The sequence below is a fragment of the Pantherophis guttatus genome, chromosome 4 (assembly GCF_059756535.1).
Source record: "Pantherophis guttatus breed Tessera chromosome 4, ASM5975653v1, whole genome shotgun sequence".
NCBI lineage: Eukaryota > Metazoa > Chordata > Lepidosauria > Squamata > Colubridae > Pantherophis > Pantherophis guttatus.
In genome coordinates, this window is record NC_142066.1 from 55100584 (window position 1) to 55122230 (window position 21647).

The window sequence follows — 21647 nt, forward strand, 5'->3', positions numbered from 1 at the left end:
AGCAGATTCATGTAAGACAAGATATTTTGTTTTGTTTTATTTTATTATTTTATTTTATTTATCTCTTTTCCTACTCACCATCCACAGTCACATTCTTCAATGCTTCTTGGAGCTGCTCTTTGGTTAACTGCATTCCCATGTTGGACAAAAGAGACTCTATATCTTCCACAGCAACTTTTTCTTCTGTGTCAGCTAAAGATTGAAATAAATTGGCTGAAGGACACATTTTTCAGAAAATTAATCACCCAACATAGATATGTTCCCTCCCTTATCCTTCTTTAGTTCTGGACAGGGTAGCACTTCCCCATGCAGGACCAATGAGCAATTGGGTTATTTGCAGCTTTTGCTTGAAGAGCAATTGGCAGATGGCAGTTATGGCCCAGAGGTTCTTGCACAGATGTGTTGGTTTTGCTTGTTCTAGAATTGGGAGGCTGCTCTAGAGACTACACTGTTTGTCAAATGACCTCAGGTAACACTTCAAGGTGTAGCAAGATGTGATTACCACATATAAAATCCTTTGTAGTGCAAGGCCAGATTGACTGTTTAACACTAATAATTTCTATGTAGGCATGTTCCAGGCCCCATCAATTAAATAATGTCATCTATTAAAATCCAATAAACAGGCCTTTTCTAGTAGAGTACAATTTTTTGGAACAGACTCTCTCCAGTGATCTTCCTCTCTCCTGATTATGTTTAAAATGCTTTTTGAAAACCTGGCTTTCTTCTTAGGCATGGCGGTAACAGTAAACCTCTTATAGGAATTTACAGGATACTCTGTTTTATTTTCTGGACTTTTATATAGGTATTTTCCTTGTCTTATTAAGCTTACTTTTTAAAATAGTGTATAGCTCCTTCTAAATTTGGCAATTAAAGAAATAATTCTTATATCTGTGGAGTCAGTAGTGGGTTCCACTTACCTTCACTACCGGTTTGGAATCAGGAGCGCGTGTGTGCACGTGCTCACTTTGCTCGCACGTGTCATTTCTGCGCATGCGCAGAGCATCCATGATGACGTCTGGGCGGGTGGCCAGAGCCTCCCATCGCCGCCATTACCAGTTCGCCCGAACTGAGTGAACTGGTGGAAACCCACCACTGTGTGGAGTCCTTGCTACTCTCTGAGCCTGGTGGTTTTCTTGCAGACATTTCATTACCCAGTTAGGTAACATCACCAGTGCTAGTTTTGTATCCAAGCCACCACTCACCCTTAGGTCGAGATAACTCCTGCAAGACTCTAAGATTCCTTGTGAATTCATTCAGGTTTACCATTCCATCTAATTTAAGATTACAGAAATGACAAATGAGAAGAACTGAACACAATAAATGGGAAATACATTTTAATCATTATTCTTACATTAACAAACACTAACATTTTAAAAAGGGACAATTAAGAAAGAGGAAACACCACTTCCAAAGCAAGGCATTATTATTATATGCAACAGTATTGGATGATCAGAGAGGGATGCTTTATTGCACTCTGGTCTTGGGACACAGAAAAAAGACACATGTGGAAAGAGACCCACTATAAGCAACCCTGATTAAAACTAACTAACCTACATCTGATTTAAAAATCATGCAACCAGGTTCCCCCCAATGTGCTTGACCTATAATATCCCAAATTTTTAGTGAGAATTTAGAATGTTGTAATTCTAATACATCTGGAAGTCATCAGATTGGGGAAGATTGTTTTGAGTTCACCTATTTCTTAGTGCTTTAAAGAACATTTGGGAATAACATAAATAGGTTTCCAAGGTTATCCATAAGACAAGGTACTGAATGTGTTTTGAGAAACTATTTTATGCCCTTTAAATTAAACAAATATTAATAATAAGAAGGTCAGTTTGATGGCCAAGCCTCCAAAAATGTTGTAAACACCAACGGTTCTGATGAATGTGGGAGCATTGTCTTGCCTATGAGGTATTTTGTTCTAAACTCCCAGTTCTTCCTGCTTAATGTTCACGAGCTTCTGGCCTCCCTTGCTACTTTCTACTCTCTTGTCACCTAAATATACATCCTTGCAGTTCTTACCATCAACTGTAACTTGCTCAAATGCTTTCTTCATTTCCTCCTCTGTTAAACTAATCCCCATGGTTTTCAAAATGGAATTCAGGTTTTTAATGGGGACCCTATTTCCTGTAAAAGAAAGAAGAGGAGGAGGAGGAGGAGGAGAAGGAGGAGGAAGAGGAGGAGGAGAACAGCATGAATAAAGAATATTCAGCTATGTTCAAGTATTTATAATCAAATAGGTATATTCATTTATGACACTTCCATACCATCACCATTTTCAATCCTGAAACACTCAGAAACAGAGAAATTGCTTCTACAGGTAGTCTTTCTTTAGCAACCACAATTGCTAACTCAGATGTTAAACAAAGCAGTCCCTAATTGGAACCATGATTGTGTTTATGAGCTTACTCTGGCATTCATTTGTTTTACAGACCTGGTAGGTCATAAATGTGAGGATTGGTTGCAAAGTTTCTTTTTCATCACTGTTGTAATTGTGAATGGTTGCTGTACAAGACAGTCACTAAACAAGGACTCCTATCATCTTTACTTCCTGCTGACCTAAATGGCTGAGAACAAGGAGTGAAAATTATTGGAGTTCTCTCACCCTCATAGTACACAAAGGGGAAGGAAGAATGGTCAGTTTCAGGGTATTTTGCCAGTCTGTTGAAGAGAAAAAAGAAATTAACAGAATGCTTCTCAATTTCTATTCTATTTGTTTAGTCTAGGCTAATAAGGATTTGCTGTAAAGTCATCTATCAAGCATTCTGTTTAAAAGAGCTGAACGTCAGAAGCTGGGAGAAGGAGTGAGTATTCCCTCTAATAGGGAAAGAGGACCTTCAATATCTAGCTTTGTAGTTGGGTCATTTACATTGCAGTTGAGCTGGAAATCTGGTTTCCCTACAGTAGAAGAAAGCCACATCAAACTTCTCTATCCCTACAGCAGAAGAACTGTAGGGATACAGAAATTTGGTATGGCTTTCAGACTGGAGCTGCAATATCCTCATGCAGAAGTGTCCTTAACACTTCTATAATTTGCTTCATTAAGTATAAAAGAAAGAGTAACATCAAATTATTATTTAAGTGTGTAGAATTGACAATGTTCTTTAGTGCTTTGAAATGAAAGGTCAAGATCTTATGAAACTTAATAGAACTACATTAAAAAATAGGGTTTTTCTACTTAAAGAGTATATCCTCTCAGTTGTGGCTACAGAGAAAGGATTTTCAGTATATAATCTACTTTGAAAATTTTCCCTAGATCTCAATTCTTTATCAATCTCTCCACAACCCTAATTCTATTGATCCATGATCTAATTCCTTGTTTTTATCCTCAAATACTCCCATTTTTATAGCTCAAGAATGTTTAGTATTTAGTATTTAGTATTAAAGCCATAACAGCTTTCAAGTATGAAAGTAAATTGTCTCATGCAGGGCCATTTGCTTGTGTGGAGGTGATTTTAGCAGAAGCTACCATCAATCAGAAAAGGTGCCACCATCATTGTGCCCTTCTGGAATCAGTTTTACTCCCAGAATGGGAGGGGTTACTCTGTCTTCCTCAGTGTAATTTCCCCATGTTTAGCTTGAAACCACCATCGAAGATCACACCAGCCAGAGCATAGAACCAATTCAAAGAAGTAAGGCAAGACTGGAAGATGTGGAGAGACCTGCCCATAGAATTGTCAAGAGCCAGACACGATTGATTGGATAACATTGTCATCCTCACCATAATCAGCTTGGAACCTGCCTCCATTCATAATTGAAAATGTTACTAATTTTAAATCACAATTTGCAAATATAGGAAGGATTTATTTGAAACGCAAAAGGAACATCGAGAAAAATGTTTGTAATCTTTTTCAATCAATAATTAATGAGAACTAAAATTGTAACCAGACCCACAGCTTGTTTGACACTTACTATCAGCTTCAGAAAATCTTCGATTGTTGGTCAGTGCAAACATAAAATCTTTCATACTCAATGTCCCATCAGCTGCAAGGAAGTAAACAAATTAATGAAAATTATTGAAAGTAGGCAACACAGTAATATTGTATATCAATTAATAGTTTAATCGTTTAAGTATGTTGCAAAATAGATCATCAATTCATTGTCAGAAAAAAGTTCATCTGAACAGTTTTTCTTCCCCTTTATTTATAATGTCACAGAAAGTGGTACCACTTGGCCAATATGCTGAGTAAAAAAGCTAAGCAAGATTGAACCTGAATGGAGATGACCAGGGCATTTTAATGCTCAAAGTTAAACAAAGACTGGGAAAAAGTAACCTTTCCATGTTGTTGCAAAGAAAACTACATGGACATTTTGAGTAACCATTAGAAGTTGAATTTCATTCAAGAGAATCTTTATGTTCTTCTAGTGCTTTGAAAGTAAAATAGATTAAAACAGACACAAGAATGTTAGATATTATTTAATATGACACAGGTTTAGTTCTTGAATCTGTTACTAAATTAAAGGTGTGTGTGTGTGTGTGTGTGTGTGTGTGTGTGTGTGTGTATAATACCAACTATTCTAGAAAAGTCTTACCATTTGTGGTAACATAGTTCAGTGCTTTCTGGATTTCATCTTGAGATAACTGAAGGCCAAGAGCTTGCATGATGGAATCCAGCTCTTCATATTCTATTTTATCTTGTCTGATGTCCTTCAATGTTTTCACTGCTTTTTCCATGTCTAAAAAAGAAGTACCACACTGACGCATCCAAAGGCAACAATCTACAATGAAACATGTAAGATTGATGAAAAGGGATGTTCTTACCTGCAGCTGAAGAGTATTGCTGTGTGAGAGATAACTTCTTCATAAATTCTTTCAAATTTACCATCCCATCACCTGCAAGGGAAAGCAAATCTTATCAGAGAAAAGAGAAATCAAAAGTAATACATAGACATTTATACATGCACCCAATTTTATATCAGTCACTAACCAACAAAAACATTAACAATTTCCAGCTGCCAAGATTGAGAAACATGAATCTAGATAAAGTTCAGATAGGGATAGGACAAATGAGTTAATAGTATAGTTACTTAACTGACACCTAATTACCACTGGAGCAAGATTTTATTTTAAATGCTTGCTTCCCACCATAAATATCCAACCCATGATTCACTGCACAGCTTTGTGTCCTATTTGTTTCAGGTGTAGGAAAGGTACAGGTGACCTAGAAAACTAAATTTTCAGTTGCCCTGACATTTCACAGTTACTCAGAGAAGAATGGTGTTTGGTTTATATTTTGAACACATAATTACTCATAGAAAACACAGCTTGATTTGTATTATGTTTGAGCACTAGAAATGTTCAGTACTCTAAACAGCTGACACAAAAATACACACATAGAAAAATTTATCAGGAACTGAAAATGTGCAAATAACATAATTTGGTTCCTAAGAACTTAGTTTAAATAATGCCAAAAAGTATTAAACATTGTTCCATGTTTTGTGGAGTGTCGTGTTTAGGATGCTTGAGAATATGTTGGGAGAAAACTATCCAAAACTTTATTATTTTAAAATCTGTGGTCATAGAAATTCAAAAAGAATGGTTCTAATACTTTATCAGAAAAAATCAAATATGTAGACCACAAACATGTGACTAGAGTAAGTCCTTACTATCTACTGTCATGTTCTTCAGGGCCTCCATCATTTGCTCCTTGGTTAAGGTGATGCCAATAGCAGCCAGCACATCTTTTATCTGAGAAATCTCAACTTTATCTTTATGCATTCTGCAGAGAATACTATAGGTGCCATGGACTGTTGGAAATAGAAAAGTTGCTTAATTAATTTCAAAAATAGGTAAAAACTTTGTTTGCTTCTCACATGATTCGTGCATCTATGCATTGCTGCTAGTAGATACTTTGCACTCTGATTGCATCACACTTGGTTTGAAAGCACTGAGGCGCTTCCAGGTTGAAAGGATTAGACAGTGACATCACCATTGCCTGGGGGAATGCCTGGTTGGAGCTTCTTTCATGTCCTTGTTAGTGTGCCTATCAAAGTGGTATCTATCTCTTGTGATTGCACACTTTTGAACTGTTAGGTCAGGAGCTGGAGTGAATGATAGGAGCTCATCCCATCATTCAGCAGCTCTCGGGTCTCAAACCCAGGCTTGTAAATTATCAACCCAGCTTTCTAACTACATGAGCCACCATGCGCCTTATTTTGTGAATAGTCCTGCTTTTTCTGCCTGCAGCACCATCTATAAAATGGCTAGCCTGGAATGATACACTACAGATTGTCAATGAGATCTGAAAAGCCAATAAGAGTTTTACTGTATATTGAAGGTCATCAATGTTACTATATTTAACTGTTCAACAACAAGATTACACACAGGATGATTGCATATTTGTTGAGAGTGTATTTCTTCTTATTACCAACAATCTATTGAATTTAACTTAGTAAATGGTTTAAATTATTTCCAGCTTTGTAAACATAAAGCTTGCCCATGTAAGAATCTTCTGTATTTCACAAACAAGGAATCTATTTTCTCATACAAAGTGGAAACCACTTTAATTTTAGCAGCAGAATTTAGGTTTTTAGAAAATGGGAAAATAAAATTATTTGGTTTTTTTCTTCCTAACAAGCTTTGAAACATTGCTAGTGTAATCTAATATCACTCCTTAATTCACATGAGCAATTCTATGATGGGAGACTTTCACTACATCTAAACAAGTGAATTGGTATACCTGATTCAAAAGCAAGCCATTTCTATCCCTTCCAACTTCTATCCTGATCTTCAACCAACATGGCAAGACCTCAAGCTCGTAGCCAAACCAAAGCCCGGGATGTGGCATCACAGCCATCTGCTCAGGACATTACAGCAAAAAACTCAGGATAATCACAACACTAAAACTCAGGATGTTAACACACAGCCCATTACCCAGGTTGTTAAAACACAAAAGACTAATGGGCACATATCAAGGACGTCACCCACACAGGATGTTACGAAACAGCTGACTAATCTGCAAACATCAACTCATCAAAAGGTAACAACACAGGCAACCGACCCGCTCACAGCAACAAAGCCAGCACCCCACACCTCCCCACCAGTATTTATAGAGAGACGGCAGCTCCGATCATGCTTTCCTCGCACAAGCACGAAGCCGAAGACACCAGCCTGGTGGGACCTCGTCGAAATGTTGCCAAGATACTCTCAATTTTACACGGGAAAAGACCCGAATACACCAAAACTTGCACACACACACACACACACACACACACACACACACATCTATTCTCTGGATTTTTGATTTCCACCCTTCATACCAACATAGTTGATTTTTTTGCTTTGATAGAGGAATAGTTGCTGTATAATATACTTCTATATGTTGGAGTCAACTACCTACTGCATACAGAACTATGTGATCTTTTGACAGTTCATTTTATTGTTTGCTTGCCTGCTTTTGACTATGTGTGTGCATTTGACTCTTCTCACTAATTACTTGCAGAGCCCATAATGGCTTCCACTTACGTGAGTTTTCAGAAAAGCGTTCATTCGCTGTCACATTGACTAAGAAGTCCTTGAAACCGAACTTTCCAGTTCCTGAAAAAGCAAGTTTTTCTATGCTTGAAAGAGACCAACAATGCTAATGCAGAGCTAACTTCACAGCTAACCTTTTGTTGCACCCTATAATATAATCCCCGGATAATTTCTCAAACTTTTAAAAAATTGCTAATCATAATCCAGAACATGGGAGAGGCCACATATATCTTGAGATTAACAAGCAAGAGATTGAAACACAGGATCCAAGAGGCTGGGTTTACATGCCAACTATAAACAAGAACTAGCCAATAACGTTTTAGGCTAACATGGTGTGCAAACATAGCTCAAGTGATACATTTATGAGTCAGTGTTTATGTGATCCTAAAAAATTGGGTTAAATGGATAAACTATGGTGGGAATGTTTGGAAACTCTAAATAGGTTTGTTTCGAAACATAAGCTACTGAAAATGACCCCTTTAAACTACTGGCTGATTTATCAGAGTAATACTTGGCCACCGTCTCCCAAAATAGATGTTCTCCAAAAATTCTGTATGTGGACTTAAATTCCCCAAATTCTCAGCAATGGGCAATGATGGCTGGAATTTTCTGGAGTTGATTCTGAAATCTGAAGGGTGCCCAGAGATTTATTTTTGGACATTTGAAATGGAACAGTCACAACAATTGAAATTAAATAAGGATGTCTTCTAACATTTAGAAAATTTGGTTATGTAAGGTTTTCTAGGAACTTTATTCTGGGAAATGTAATATTTGCTACATTTTGTGCCATGTGGTTTAACTTTAACTGCTGGGACCTTGTTATTGCCTACCTTCTTCTATATTTTTGCTATAGGGAGGCTTTAATCAGCATTTCACAGCTTTGCTTAAACTGAATTAGAGATAGGTTTCAGCAGGTTCTGACCAGTTCTGGAGAACCAGTAGCGGAAATTCTGAGTAGTTTCGAGAACCAGTAGTAAAAATTCTGACTGGCCCTGCCCCCATCTATTCTCTGCTTCCCAAGTTCCAGCTGATTGGGAGGAAATGGGGGTTTTGCAGTAACCTTCCCCTGGAGTAGGATGGGAATGGAGATTTTACAGTATCCTTCCCCTGCCACGCCCACCAAGCCATGCCACACCCACCAAGCAACATCCACAGAACCGGTAGTAAAAATTTTTGAAACCCACCACTGAACTGAATGCTACAAAATTTTAACGTGAATTTATTTCTTTGCCCATTTGGGATAGTTGGAGGATATAGAATGAATGAGTAAGAAGTGCAGACTCACCAGGTATGGAAGTACCCTTCAATGCATTTTGGAACTCTGCAATGTCCAATTTAACTCCCAGAAAGTCTAAAATGGACTCCAATTCTCCAGGATCAACAGTCCCATCCTTTATCTTGCTGAAGGCCACAACAGCAGACTGAAATGCTATCATAAGAAAGATCAAGTACAAACTGAAGAAAACCAAAGTACTTTGAATGATGTCTGAAATGGAAATTGCACAAGGTCACAAAGACCTCTGATTCAAACATATTTACAAATGGCAACATTCCAGTTCTACCATTCAAACTCATTACAAAGTTTGCATTTCTAAACAAACAAAACATAACAAGCCCCTGTGTGTCATAACTGCCCACTTAATTACAAGGTGTACTGAATTTTAGGACAAAGAGTGATAAAACAAAAAGAATAAAGAGAAGAAAATAATAAAACCCCTTTTCAGCTGAACTATTTTTTATATGAAATGTTCTTCCTGGTACTTGGTCATATCTCTCCTTGCCTTTGCAAGGAGATAAAAATTATTGTTATTATGCTAAATACCTGAATTTCCTCCCTGCTGATATTCCATTACTCTTAGCTGTGATTTCCACATTTTTAATTTCTGAAGAAATGACATTGCTTTGGAACTTAGAAATAAATTCAGTAAAATATGGTTAGGGTGTAAAAATGTGAAGCAGTGAAAATGGGGAAAAAAACTATATTTTTTAAAAGTGAGAAGATTCATAAGAAGAATTTATTTCAGATAATTTGAGATATGCAGATAATCTGCATTTCAGATAATCTGAAATTATACTTTGGAAACTGTTAAAATATATAGTTCAATTTTAATGTTTTTATAATTCTGTCTTGCAAAAATAGATCATGCCACTGTTGTCTAGAAATAATTTTCCCAAAAGGTAATCTTAAAATAAAATTTCCCTATGTGAACTGGTGACTTTGAGGTGAATTTGCTAAATATAAAAGGAAATTTTCTGCTACAGCTATGGCTTAGAATGGACAACGAAGACACTAAAGTGGTAGTAAGTTTTTGCCTTTTAAGATCAAGTATCAACAGTATAGGAATCAGAAGTCAAGAAATACAGCATACTACAGTCTAACATAAGGTAGGGTAGCAATGAAGGCTTGGAAAAGGCGTTTGGATCCTGTGATGTATCTATACTTTTAAAAATCAGAATCATGCTGTTAATGTTTTTCCTCTGTAATATTCTATGGAAAAGAATGTTAAAAAGCAGGATATAACAATATTGACACTTTTAGTTGTGAGAGAATACTATGGACAGATAGGAAAACAAATCTATCATAGAAACAAACCAATCTAGATTTCTAACTTCAGGTGCAAATCACTAGGCTCTAATTATTACATTGTGGATGCATTATGGAAAGACCCAGCTCCCTTGGGAAGTCCATAATGATGGGAAAAAAAGGACAAAACTGAATGACAAGTAGCAAGGTAGTTGGACTCACTCAATTAGAATAGTCATGCACCCATTTTGGGGGTGATCCACAGGGCCAGACTGAAAACAAACCATCCTGGGGAAGGTCTGTTTATGTGGTCACTAAGGATTGACTGTGATTTAATTACACTTAGGCTATGTTTGTATGAATTAAATGGATGAAAGAAATCATCAGAAGATTAAAAACTGACAATTAAATCACATGCCAAGTACTATATATGTATGTGTGGAAAGCTAGATATGCAATTGACAAATGTTTATCATTTTTGCCTGAAATCTCATAAGACATTAAAGGGCAACACTTGATCAATGAATTGAAGCTACTTAAATAAACCACCATTTACTTATAGACATCACATTGCAAATTTCTGGCTGAAAATTGTCCAGGTACAATAGGTACTTTATTACAAATCTTTTACCAATGTAAGGTTTCCAGATGTAAATTTATTCTGTCCTTTTTTAAAAAAAAAATGTAACTACCTTGTTTTCTACCTACTCTTCTGAGATGCTTATTATTTTTCTGTTGAATTTTCCATAGCCCAATGCTATTTTTTTTAGTAGATTCTGTTCAATGGTGCAAAAGATTCTGTTTGAAGATACCCACTTTCAAAGACCTTGACAGTAGGTTTTTTTTTTTTACATTCTGAGAGACAAATGTTCATCTCCTACCAAAAGTAATGGCTGTTTTTAGGAACCTCACCTAAAGAGTCCCTGAAGTAATGCATCTTAGGAAGAGTCATCAGAAAGTCTTTTAGATTTACAGTTCCATCAGCTGGTAGGAAAAGAGGATACATGAAGAAACCATTAAATCACAAAAATGTCTGGTCATAAAAAAATATTCCTAGATAAGAGAAGGTTAGATTGTTAAAGAACAATTGTTATGAGGCCTTGGGCAAATTTACCTGCCCAGTTCTTCAAACTCATAAAGGACTGTCTATGTAATTATTTAAACATTGTTATTAAAAATAATGTTTTTATCACATTTGTGGCTATGCAGTTTTTTCTATGAGGGTTTTTTAAAAAAATAAATAATATTCATGGTCAAAAGTTAACATCCTCAAGTTCTAGAAGAATATCTACGAATATAAATCTTTACTGATTTTGTGGAAAGGAATTTCAAAATACATAGCATGATATTCTTAACCACCACCACAGCTTGCTATAATATTTTTCCTAATGAAGCCTGATGAATTTACCAAACCAAAATATGGGCTTAGTTCCACCTTATTAAAAATAAAACAACTTACCATCCACATCAATAACATACAAAATTTCTTGGATTTTTTCCTCTGTCAAATGAAGACCCAACTTATCTATAGTGTCCTGCAGTTCATTTGTATATAGCTGGTCACCATGCATTTTACCAACAATGGTAATGACACGCTGTAAAGCTAGAGAAAGATGAGGAAAAGAACAATGTTTCAAGGAAATATACCATAAAGAAGTCCCCAAAGTGCTTTTTCAAGAGGCAACTGGATGTTTTAATTTTTCTTTGAAGATATTTAGCTTCTTGGATGAGAAGCAAAATGTCTTCAAAGAAAAACCAGAAAGTCTCTTGAAAAAGCAGCTTTGGGACAACTGTGACCTGGATGACCGAGAATCTCCACAGATACCATAAAGAAGAAGCCAAATACCCTAAAGGAATTTCACCCACATTATATCTACTCTCTTATCCCAAGAGGAAAGTAGAGAAATGATTAATTCTAGAGGAATGTAGTAAAATGAACATAAAATCTGATGCCATCTTAGATCCCCAGTATTTTATAGGCCTAAGTCTACTTGGTCAGGGACGTGAAGAAATGGCAATAACCAGATCCTAACTCCCTTTGTTGGACTTCCATAAAAGGAGGAAAGGAGTGATTCCAGGGTCATAGGGTCAGATCCCTAAAGTCATGGAACCTGAATACTAATGAGCCCAGAGTGAGGAACCAGAGTAAGGCCTAACTCAAAAGAATGCAAAGAACTAATGGAATTTTAGGGAGAAATAAGGGTATACAAATAAGGGCATGTTGTGGAGTTAGTAACTTAGGGACTCTACATATAAACCCTAATACTTTAACTGGGTTCTGACATGAAGAAAAAGCCCGCTAAAACAAGTAGTGTTTATTGCACATACCTGCTAACTAAAAAACTCAGATTTATTTGAACTTACCTTCCATTTCAGTAAAATCTTCTGTTTCACCCAGTGCTAGCAAAAACTCTTTGAAATCTACTTCATCATTTTCTGAAAAACATTTTGGGTTTTTGGGTTTTTTAATTTAATGCACAGGACACTTCTGGGACAGAGGAAAACACGCACAAGAAAGCACTCCTTATTGTTTGGTGGGAATTACACATACTTTAATGGCTATAAAAATGAAAGAAAACTTTAAGCTGGTGCTAATATTTTTATATTCCCTTTTCTCCTAGAAAAGTATTTGTCATATATATTTATCTGTGGATTAGAAAATAATCTTACTTAGTTAAGGATGTGATTTACAAGGCAAAAAAAAAGTGTTACATTTATCTATTGTCGGCTATTAAGCTAAAGCTATTCACTGAATTCCTTCCTTCCTCCCTCCCTCCTTCCCTCCCTCATAATTAATTAATGATGAATTATTAATTAATTAATTGATTATTAATTATTAATTCATTCTGCAACTCAAGTTCAATTCTATGCAGATTTTGACTTTTTAAATTTAGCATAGCCCAGAAATAGAGAGATAAAGAGTAAGGTTTTGTCTCACCATCAGTTCTGACAGTTTGAATTATCTGATTGAATGTTGAACTAGGTAAGTCTACTCCCATATTTTCTAGAGTATCTTCTAGCTGTTTGATAGTCATTTTCTCTTCTTTGAGGTTTCCAACAACCTTTGTGGCATTCTGCAATGCTGGAGAACATGAATTGTTAGAAGAAAGAGGAGGCTGCTGCAATTCTCAGGTCACCCAGTGCTTTGCAGAGAGAAGAAAAGGTTGCGAAGCAGTGGGTCTGCCAAGCCAGGACATGACTGTTGAGTAGCCAACAAGGGGAAGAGAGAAAAGAAAAATTGGCCCTGGGAACTGACTCTCCTCTTTTTTTACCTATTTCCATTTCATTTGGTATTTGGAGAACTTCTGCCCTCTGCGTTCCATGCACAATTTGAGTTTTCTTCATTCACACTTCAATTACTTACCTCTGATGTCAGATATGCTGGACAAAACCTTTAGGAATTCCATCCCATGCACTTTCCCTGATTCTTCAATGGTTTGAAGCAAAAAAGGAGAAATGAACAAACAGGAGATCAGCAACTGGACAAAAGCTGTCTTGGACAGCAAAAGCTGTTGAGCTACGGTGTCTTGAGGAGAGGGTACACCACCGCCTTCCTAAGAGCTAGCGGAATCACTCCCTATCTCAAAGGGGAATTAACCACTGACCAAAACCAATAATGTATCCCTTCCCTTGCTGCTTTAGCTAGCCAGGAGGGACATGGATCTAAAACTCAAGTGGCTAAACTAAAACCTGCAAGAGTTCTGTCCACTTCCTTAGGTTCAAAGGCTCAAACTTATATATACATACAAGACTTAGCCCCCACAACTCCACAGATTTTGCCTGAAGACCAGAATCCAATGTTGAATTTCGGTATTACTCCCTCTGAGGAAGGACAAGCCACCTGGAATAGGGCTGTTGGGTGACTATCCATAAATGTAATAAGGGCAGAGAAATAATTATGTTTCACTGCCCTTATCCGTCATAAAGTAAGCTCTAATAGTTTAGCTCATGTTAAGTCATCTTTTTTTCTCATCTTTTGCCAGCTAAGCTCTAGGTGTCTCTTAGCTCTTTTACGTTTTCTCAATTCTATTGTATAGCACAGAGAATGTCTGGAACTATGTGCACAGAAGGACCACTCAGGCATCGGCTAATCCAAAACTGCAGCTGTTCTACTATTCCAAGTGGCCACCAAGGCTTTGGTCAGGCCAACTATTAGGCTTTCTGGAACAGTCTCAAGATTCCTCTGGAACCCAGTTGGGTCTATTAGTCCCAATCTCTCTGTGGAAGGAAGTGGTGCCAGAGAATTGGAGGCTCACACTGGAGTGATTCGACCATGACAAAAGGGAAACCACTGTCTTCTCCAAATCCAGAACACTGTTCTACTGTTCTGACAGAAAAAAAATTAGCTCAGGTGTATTATCACTTTTATGTATAGGGCCTGGTGACTTGGGATAGGCCCATAGCTCAAACTCTTGAGCTATCTCTGAACCCAGACCCAGAGAAGGCAAATTAAAGTTCTGCAAGATTATAAGCCCAGGGAACTCTACCATCATCCCAGCCAAAAAGCTTAAGCATAGAAGTTGCTGTACACCTCTTGGTATCCAACTTAATAAACAGTGTCTTACACCCAAGAATTTGAAGAGCAGGGCCTCTGGATGCCACTTAAGGGTCTCAGATTATCATTTTTCTATTCTGGATTCATATTTTTAGTCACATTAAAATCTAAGCCTCCGAGACAAGGATGAGATAGAATATTGGTATATTAGAGAATGACATAGCCAGAGAAACTGGGGTGTCTGTGGGTAAGGGAGTAAATAAACCCCTCAAGAATGCAGCTGTGATCAAGTGATGAAAGCCCTCCCCTCTTTTAGGCACATAAAAAGGGAGGCTTCAATTTCATGGATATGGCTGTCATCTTGCATGTAGGTGTCCTTGCAAAAAAACAACAACAACAACACCTTTGTCAGTTTTAACTTCTAAAATATTTAATGGAGGCTGTTAACAGCCTTTGAACAGAAAGGAAAACAATTTTCCTTTCTGTTCAAAGTTTTTCCCCAATAACTCACCAATTTATTAAATACTTACCATCAATAGAAGCAAATGCCAGAACCTCTTGCAGATCATCAGGTGTCAGGTGGCTGCCTAAGTTTTCTAGGGCATCCAGCAAGTCTTCCTTTTTAATGTCCTCTTTTACAATCTTGTGGATATTACGGAAAGCATTCTGTAAAGCTTTAGGAGACAAATTTCAAAATGAGTTCAGCCTTGCTTATTCTGAGCCTATTCTTTGACATTCCCAAATAAGATTTGAAGCAAAGCAAACTTGTGAAACCATATTTAATGTTGATAGAATGGACCCTTTCAATGAAAACATGGAAACATATTTCCAATTGGACAAATCAAAGATGGTAATTACTGGAGTTTATCAAATGAGGTGAAGTAATTTTGAAATGTAGGGAAGTTTTGCCTGATGGGGCAGTTGATAGTAGTAGCATTTCAAAGAGATACTTCCCATAAATAATTTAGAATGTGAGAACCAATTCCAGCCTTTCAACATATGTCAAATCATAATGTATGTCCTGATTTCTCAGAAGTTGTGGCCAACTCACTACTTTTGCACATTAACTCTTGAGCTAACTGTGCACTTTTCAGGGTGAATTAAGATTGTAGTTAACAGAATTCCTAGATTAAAAATTGCATACATATATGAATGCTCTCTTAGGAGGAGCCTGGAGCCCCCACAGAGCACATCGTTGGGTGGCAGATTGGGGGCTCCTACCTAGTATGGCTTTTATGCTGTAATGGTGGGTTGAAGGGATTCGACTGAAGGCGGGGACCATATTGGTCGAAATGGCTTCAGAATAACAGCCCATGGTGTGGTGGCAGCGACTTGAACAGTGTGTGCATAGCAGTGTAGAAAGCAAAGGGAAGACTAGTACACTATATATTTTCCAGGAAAATCATGTTAATGGTGGCAAAACCTAACAATGGCCCTTATGGGTGCCCCTTAAATGGGGCAGGGGTACTAAGAATCTCCCAGTCCACTAGAAACATGATAAATCCAAAACTATGAGTTGGAACATGGAATCTGAGAATGCTATATGAATCTGGGAAAACACACAAGACTATCCAAGAAATGTCAAAATACAATATCTCCATATTGGGAATGAGTGAAATGTGCTGGCCTGAAAATGGAATGTGTAGAATAGGAGATTATACTATCTACTACCCTGGTGAAAATAGTAAACATCATCGAAATGGAGTAGCTATAATTGTAAACAATCTTGTAAATAAATCCATCAAGTCCTTTATTCCTGTATCCGATAAAGTGATGATGATCCAAATAAATAGTACTCCAGTAAATATGAATGTTATACAAGTTTACGCTCCCATGGCTAACAGTGATGAGGAAGATTTAGAGAAGTTCTATGAAGATATAAGCAGTTACTGAAAACCCTAAAAAGTAATGATATCACAATACTCATGGGGGACTTCAATGCAAAAATGGGAGAAGGAAGTGATACTCCTGTAGTTGGAAACTTTGGCTTAGGAACTAGAAATGGTAGAGGTGACAGATTTGTAGACTTCTGCAAAGAACATAGGCAGTATGTGATGAATATTTTTTCAAGTTACCAAAAAGACACCTCTACACTTGGAGATCACCGGCAGATACATGAAATAATATAGTAAGGAACCAAATTGACTATTTTACAATAAACAAAAGATTTAGAAAATTAATAAAATCAGTAAAGACATACCCAGGCACAAATGTATTATCCGATCATAATCTACTACTTGCCAAAGTCCAGCTGAAACTAAAAAGGATGAAAAACCCAAATCCTCCTAAACCAAGAATTGATTCATCATTAAACATGGAGTTAAAATAAAAGAACTAGAAATTCATTTAAAAGAAACTAACAACCTGAATAATGAAAATGTAGAAGTGAACTGGAATAAATTTAAAAATGCAATAATAGAGTAACAAACTCAAAACAAAGAGAGAGGTACCACAAGAAACAACAATGGTTGATGGATGAAATTCCTCATCTCATGAATGAAAGAAGCGCTTATATAAATAAAACAAAGAAAAATACAACGAATTGCAGAAAACAATAAGAAGAAAAATTTGACTGGCAAAAGAAAAGTGGTTTGCAAAGAAATGTAAGTGACAGAACTTATGCATGATAATATTAAATTACATGAAAAAGTGAAAGAAGCAGCAGGCCTCTACAAAAAGAAAACCAACAACTTAGTTGACAAGGAGGGGGAAATTATCTTGGATGAGGATGAAAAACTAAAAAGATGGAAGGAATATATTGAAGAACTTTTTGAGGATACTAGGGATGATATTGTTATGGGAAGTACTATATAACAATTGGACCAAACATCACTATGTGGGAGGTTGAACATGCAATAAAAATAGTGAAAACAAGAAAAGCCACAGGACCTGATGATATCCCAGTAGAAATTTTAAAATTGCTGGAAGACAATGGGAAGAAATTTTTACTGCCACTCTTCAATCGAATATATGAAACAGGAAAGATACCAAATGATTGGCTAAAATCAACCTTTGTGACAATCTCCCAAAAAATAAATGCAAAGAAGTGTACCGAATACAGAACAATAAGCTTCAGGAGTCGTGTCCTGAAAATATTCCTGAGAATAATTCACACAAGAATGTACAACAAAATTGAGGAGTGTCTAGGTAACACACAATTTGGTTTCAGAAACAATCTTGGTACACAAGATGCCCTATTCAGCATTCAAGTTCTTGTACAGCATTATAGAGATGTCAATCACAGTGTTTACATGTGCTTCATCGATTTTGAAAAAGCATTTGATAAAATAAGACACAGCAAACTATTACAGCAAATCCTGAAACTAGTGGGACTAGATGACAAAGACATCCGAATCATAAAGAATCTATACTGGCATCAGGTAGCAAATGTGAGACTAGGCCAAAAATACTCAGATGATACAGAAATACGAAGAGGGGTCAGACAAGGCTGTATTCTGTCTCTGCTGTTGTTTAATTTCTACTCCGAGTCAATCTTCAATGAAGCATTGGAAAACATCGATGCTGGCATCAAAGTAAATGGTGTTCAGATCAACAATTTAAGATATGCAGATGATACAGTTCTGCAGGCCAGTAAGCATGAAGACCTTCAGCTCCCCATCAACAGAGTCACAGAAATATCTGAAAAATACTGCTTGAAGCTTAACACCCCAAAAACCAAGATCATGGTCGTCAGCAAACAACCCATTGATTTTACCACTGATAACTTTGGAAGGAATACCACTAGAAAAAGTTGAAAGGATCACGTACCTCAGTTCTAATTACATGAAAGCTGGGACATGACCACTGAAGTAAAGACAAGAATAGAGAAAGCTTGAACAGCATTCTTCAAAATAAAAAAGGTGCTTCTGCAGTCGCAACATAAGCCTAAGACTGGAAATGAGATTTGTCAGATGTTACATCTTTTTTATCCTGCTCTATGGAGTAGAGAGTTGGTCTATGACAGAAAGCCATTTGAAAAGAGTAGAAGCATCTGAAATGTTGATTTAAAGGTTGCTGTTACGTATAAACTGAGTTGACAAAATCAGAAACAAGGTGATAAGCCACCTGGGAAAACCAAGGCAAATAATCAAAACCATTAAAAAGCGAAAGTTAGAATATTTTGGACATGTGATGCAACACCTAGAAAAATATGGCATATTTCATTTAATCCTCCAGGGAAATATTGAAGGCAAACAAGGTGCAGGCAGAAGAAGAACATCATGGCTTCAGAATGTAAGGGACTGGTTTGGACAAAACTCAGCAGCACTTTTTCGTGAGGCTGATGATAAAAATAGGATCCCCAACATGATCGCCAACATCCAACGATGGATATGGAAGAAGAAGAAGAAGAAGAAGAAGAAGAAGAAGAAGAAGAAGAAGAAGAAGAAGAAGAAGAAGAAGAAGAAGAAGAAGAAGAAGAAGAAGAAGAAGACGACCAATTTGGTATAACAGATTAACAGAGTTGGAAGAGACCTTGCAGGTCATCTAGTCCAACCCCCTGCCCAAGCAGGAGAACCTACATCTGTCTCTACTTAGGATCAAACTCACCTCCTGATTGTGAGGCAAGAGCTCCACCTCTAGGCCATAGCAGCTGGGTTTTATAAGGATTTTATAAGGGGGCATTCAAGTTTGAACTAATTTTCCCTGCTCCCAGAAAGGAAGAAAATAGTATAAACAGAAGTGAGGGCTTTCCTCAAGAGAAAACTGATCTTACATAGGCCACAAAATAATTGTAGAAATGATGTTAATGATTACTTACAGTGTCTACATCCTGATGTCTAACACAGCTGACATATGGTAAATTATAGCATTCATCCTATCGTGTGACCTTCTGCTCAAATTAACCTTATTAGAGTTGACCTTGGTGATAGGGAAGGAATGATTGAGCAGATAAGGGGAGAAGTAATGAATAACTATTAAGGAAGGAGTTGTAGAAAAGCTCACATGGTGCTGAGAAAGAAATTTAAAATACAATCTCACTGCCCTCATGATATAAAATGGGACAGACTGACTTTTTCTGTTCAATTTGTGTCCAATTCTTGGAGCAGCCTGGACACATTCCTGCAATTTTCTTGGCCAAGTTTTTCAGAAATTATTTGCCTCCTTCTCAAAGTTGAGAAAAAAAATGACTGGCCCAAGGTGACCAAACTGACTTTGTGACTAAGCCGGACTAGAGCTTATGGTCTCCTGGTTCCTAGTATTTTGTTATTCTACATCAGGGGTGTCAAACTCACATTGTCACAGCAGTATCACGTGACATATTGTGGCTTTCCTCCCCCTTTGCTAAACCGAGCATGGGTGTGGCCAGTGTGTGATGCATTCGGGCTGTGGGCCGTGAGTTTGACAGCCCTGCTCTATGTTATTACAATAAAGAACATTATTGAAACTCATGATATGCTTCTTTTTTAACCCAACTGACCTCAAAAGGGTAACATTGGACCCCAATGGCAGAACTGTTCTTTTTTTCATTCTGTTCAGTAGCTAAGCTTAGTACAGACTATGCTGGAGCACATCTACAGCCAGTATGAAGCCATGTAACAATTTCGTGGATAAGTACTACAAAAACATGTTCAATTTCTATTTTATGGTAAACATATCTAATGCTGTACTTTTGACCAATAAATAAATAAATAAATGGAAATTTGGTTTTATTTTGAAATACTTTTTTAAATTTTGCAATTCAATTACCCAACCAACTGATTAAACAAGTTTAGTACATTAAGAGAAAGTTGTGCATAATAAAGATACAGAAGAGGAAATAATTTTAAAATATATAGTACGTTGGAGGAAATTGACTTCAAAAGTTATATATGAATCTTAAGAAATATTCCTCCCAATGTATATTAATTTTCATGTGTGATTAAACAGACTGAAATTTAAATTGGAAAATATGAAAAGTGTAAAGTTTACCAATTTATTAGTATCTATGCAAATGCTATCATATTTTCTGGTCTTACCATGAAATTCTTCAAAGGACTCTGTACCGATTATTTCTTTCATAATATCATTAAAATCCACTGACCCATCTTCTATAAGGAACAGAATAGCAAATTGGTTGAATGGGAGAAATAATAATATATGCATGACAAATCTAGGTTCTAAAATATTTCTAGAATATTATTTTGTTCTCCAAGATGTTCTTTGATATTACAAAAATTAGTGGTTAGCGATCTGATAAAAAATATATATTTCGGCTTTATACAATGTTTAAGATAATCTTAAACAAATTTACCAAGGCTCACCAATGAGTACTCTAAATAAACATGCCAACATTTATATTTTTAATACAATTAATGTATATATACAAGATAAATAAATATAGATTATTTACTCAACCACCAGAAGAGCTTACAATTAAGAAAATACTCGAGTGCGCAGAGATGACTAAATTAACTTATGAATTAAATGATGAGAACTCAGTTTACTATATGGTGTGGGAAAGGTGGTACAAGTGGTTGCATGACAAAATGAAAGAAAGATCTAAAGGTGTGTTAAATATTGGTTAAAAGTGAGTTGAAATGTCACCAAGTACTATTTATGTAAATAGTTAAAACACTGCACATCCGATACTAATTGAAAATGTTATTATACTTATGTGTTTATGTTTCTGTTTGAATGTTTGTTTTTCCTTTTTCTCTTTTTTTTATTTCTTTTTTTTTTTGTAAAAAACCTCAATAAAGTTTCTATTAAAAAAAATAAAAAAAATAAATATAGATTAGGTAGTAAGAAAACTTGGCAAAATCATCCTTAAGAATTGTGACTGAACTGAGAATTCAAAGCCTTTTAGTAAACTTTGAGGCTACTTAAACGCCAGCTTTCTCTAATTTGATGTTTTCTAGTTGCGTTGCAGTTCCAGAATTTGCAGCCTGGTGTAAGTGGTATTGTCATACTGGTAAAGAGACTAATAGCCATTTTGTCAACAGTATCAAAGTGCAGATTAGCCCTTATTCTAAGAAAAAATGGGCTCTTCCCTGTCTCCCATTGAAGACATGGGAAAGATAAAATAAGGAAATGTTTTGTGTTTTCTTTGTGTAGTTCCAATTGTTAGAATTCTTGTGTTGTCTCCTTAATCTTTTATTTTAATAAATCTTGCTAATTAGAAGCTAGGGAGGTAAAGAAATATGTTCCCAAACATGATGAAAACATAATGA

The 21647-nt window shown here is 36.4% G+C and overlaps 1 protein-coding gene across 4 annotated transcripts in view; it reads right to left on the minus strand.

Annotated features, from left to right (window-relative positions):
- Positions 1-21647, minus strand: part of LOC117664724 (uncharacterized) — a 127793-nt gene that overhangs the window by 65494 nt on the left and 40652 nt on the right. For all 4 annotated transcript variants that reach the window (XM_034415977.3, XM_034415976.3, XM_034415975.3 and 1 more), the window contains 16 exons: positions 20454-20525; positions 15027-15170; positions 13366-13428; positions 12940-13083; positions 12366-12437; positions 11461-11604; positions 10914-10985; positions 8763-8906; positions 7469-7540; positions 5611-5751; positions 4766-4837; positions 4537-4680; positions 3916-3987; positions 2026-2130; positions 1203-1271; positions 79-192 (listed from right to left, as the gene is read on the minus strand). In XM_034415977.3, coding sequence (XP_034271868.2) covers positions 79-192; positions 1203-1271; positions 2026-2130; positions 3916-3987; positions 4537-4680; positions 4766-4837; positions 5611-5751; positions 7469-7540; positions 8763-8906; positions 10914-10985; positions 11461-11604; positions 12366-12437; positions 12940-13083; positions 13366-13428; positions 15027-15170; positions 20454-20525 — 1644 coding nt within the window. The remainder of the gene's footprint in view (positions 1-78; positions 193-1202; positions 1272-2025; positions 2131-3915; positions 3988-4536; positions 4681-4765; positions 4838-5610; positions 5752-7468; positions 7541-8762; positions 8907-10913; positions 10986-11460; positions 11605-12365; positions 12438-12939; positions 13084-13365; positions 13429-15026; positions 15171-20453; positions 20526-21647) is intronic.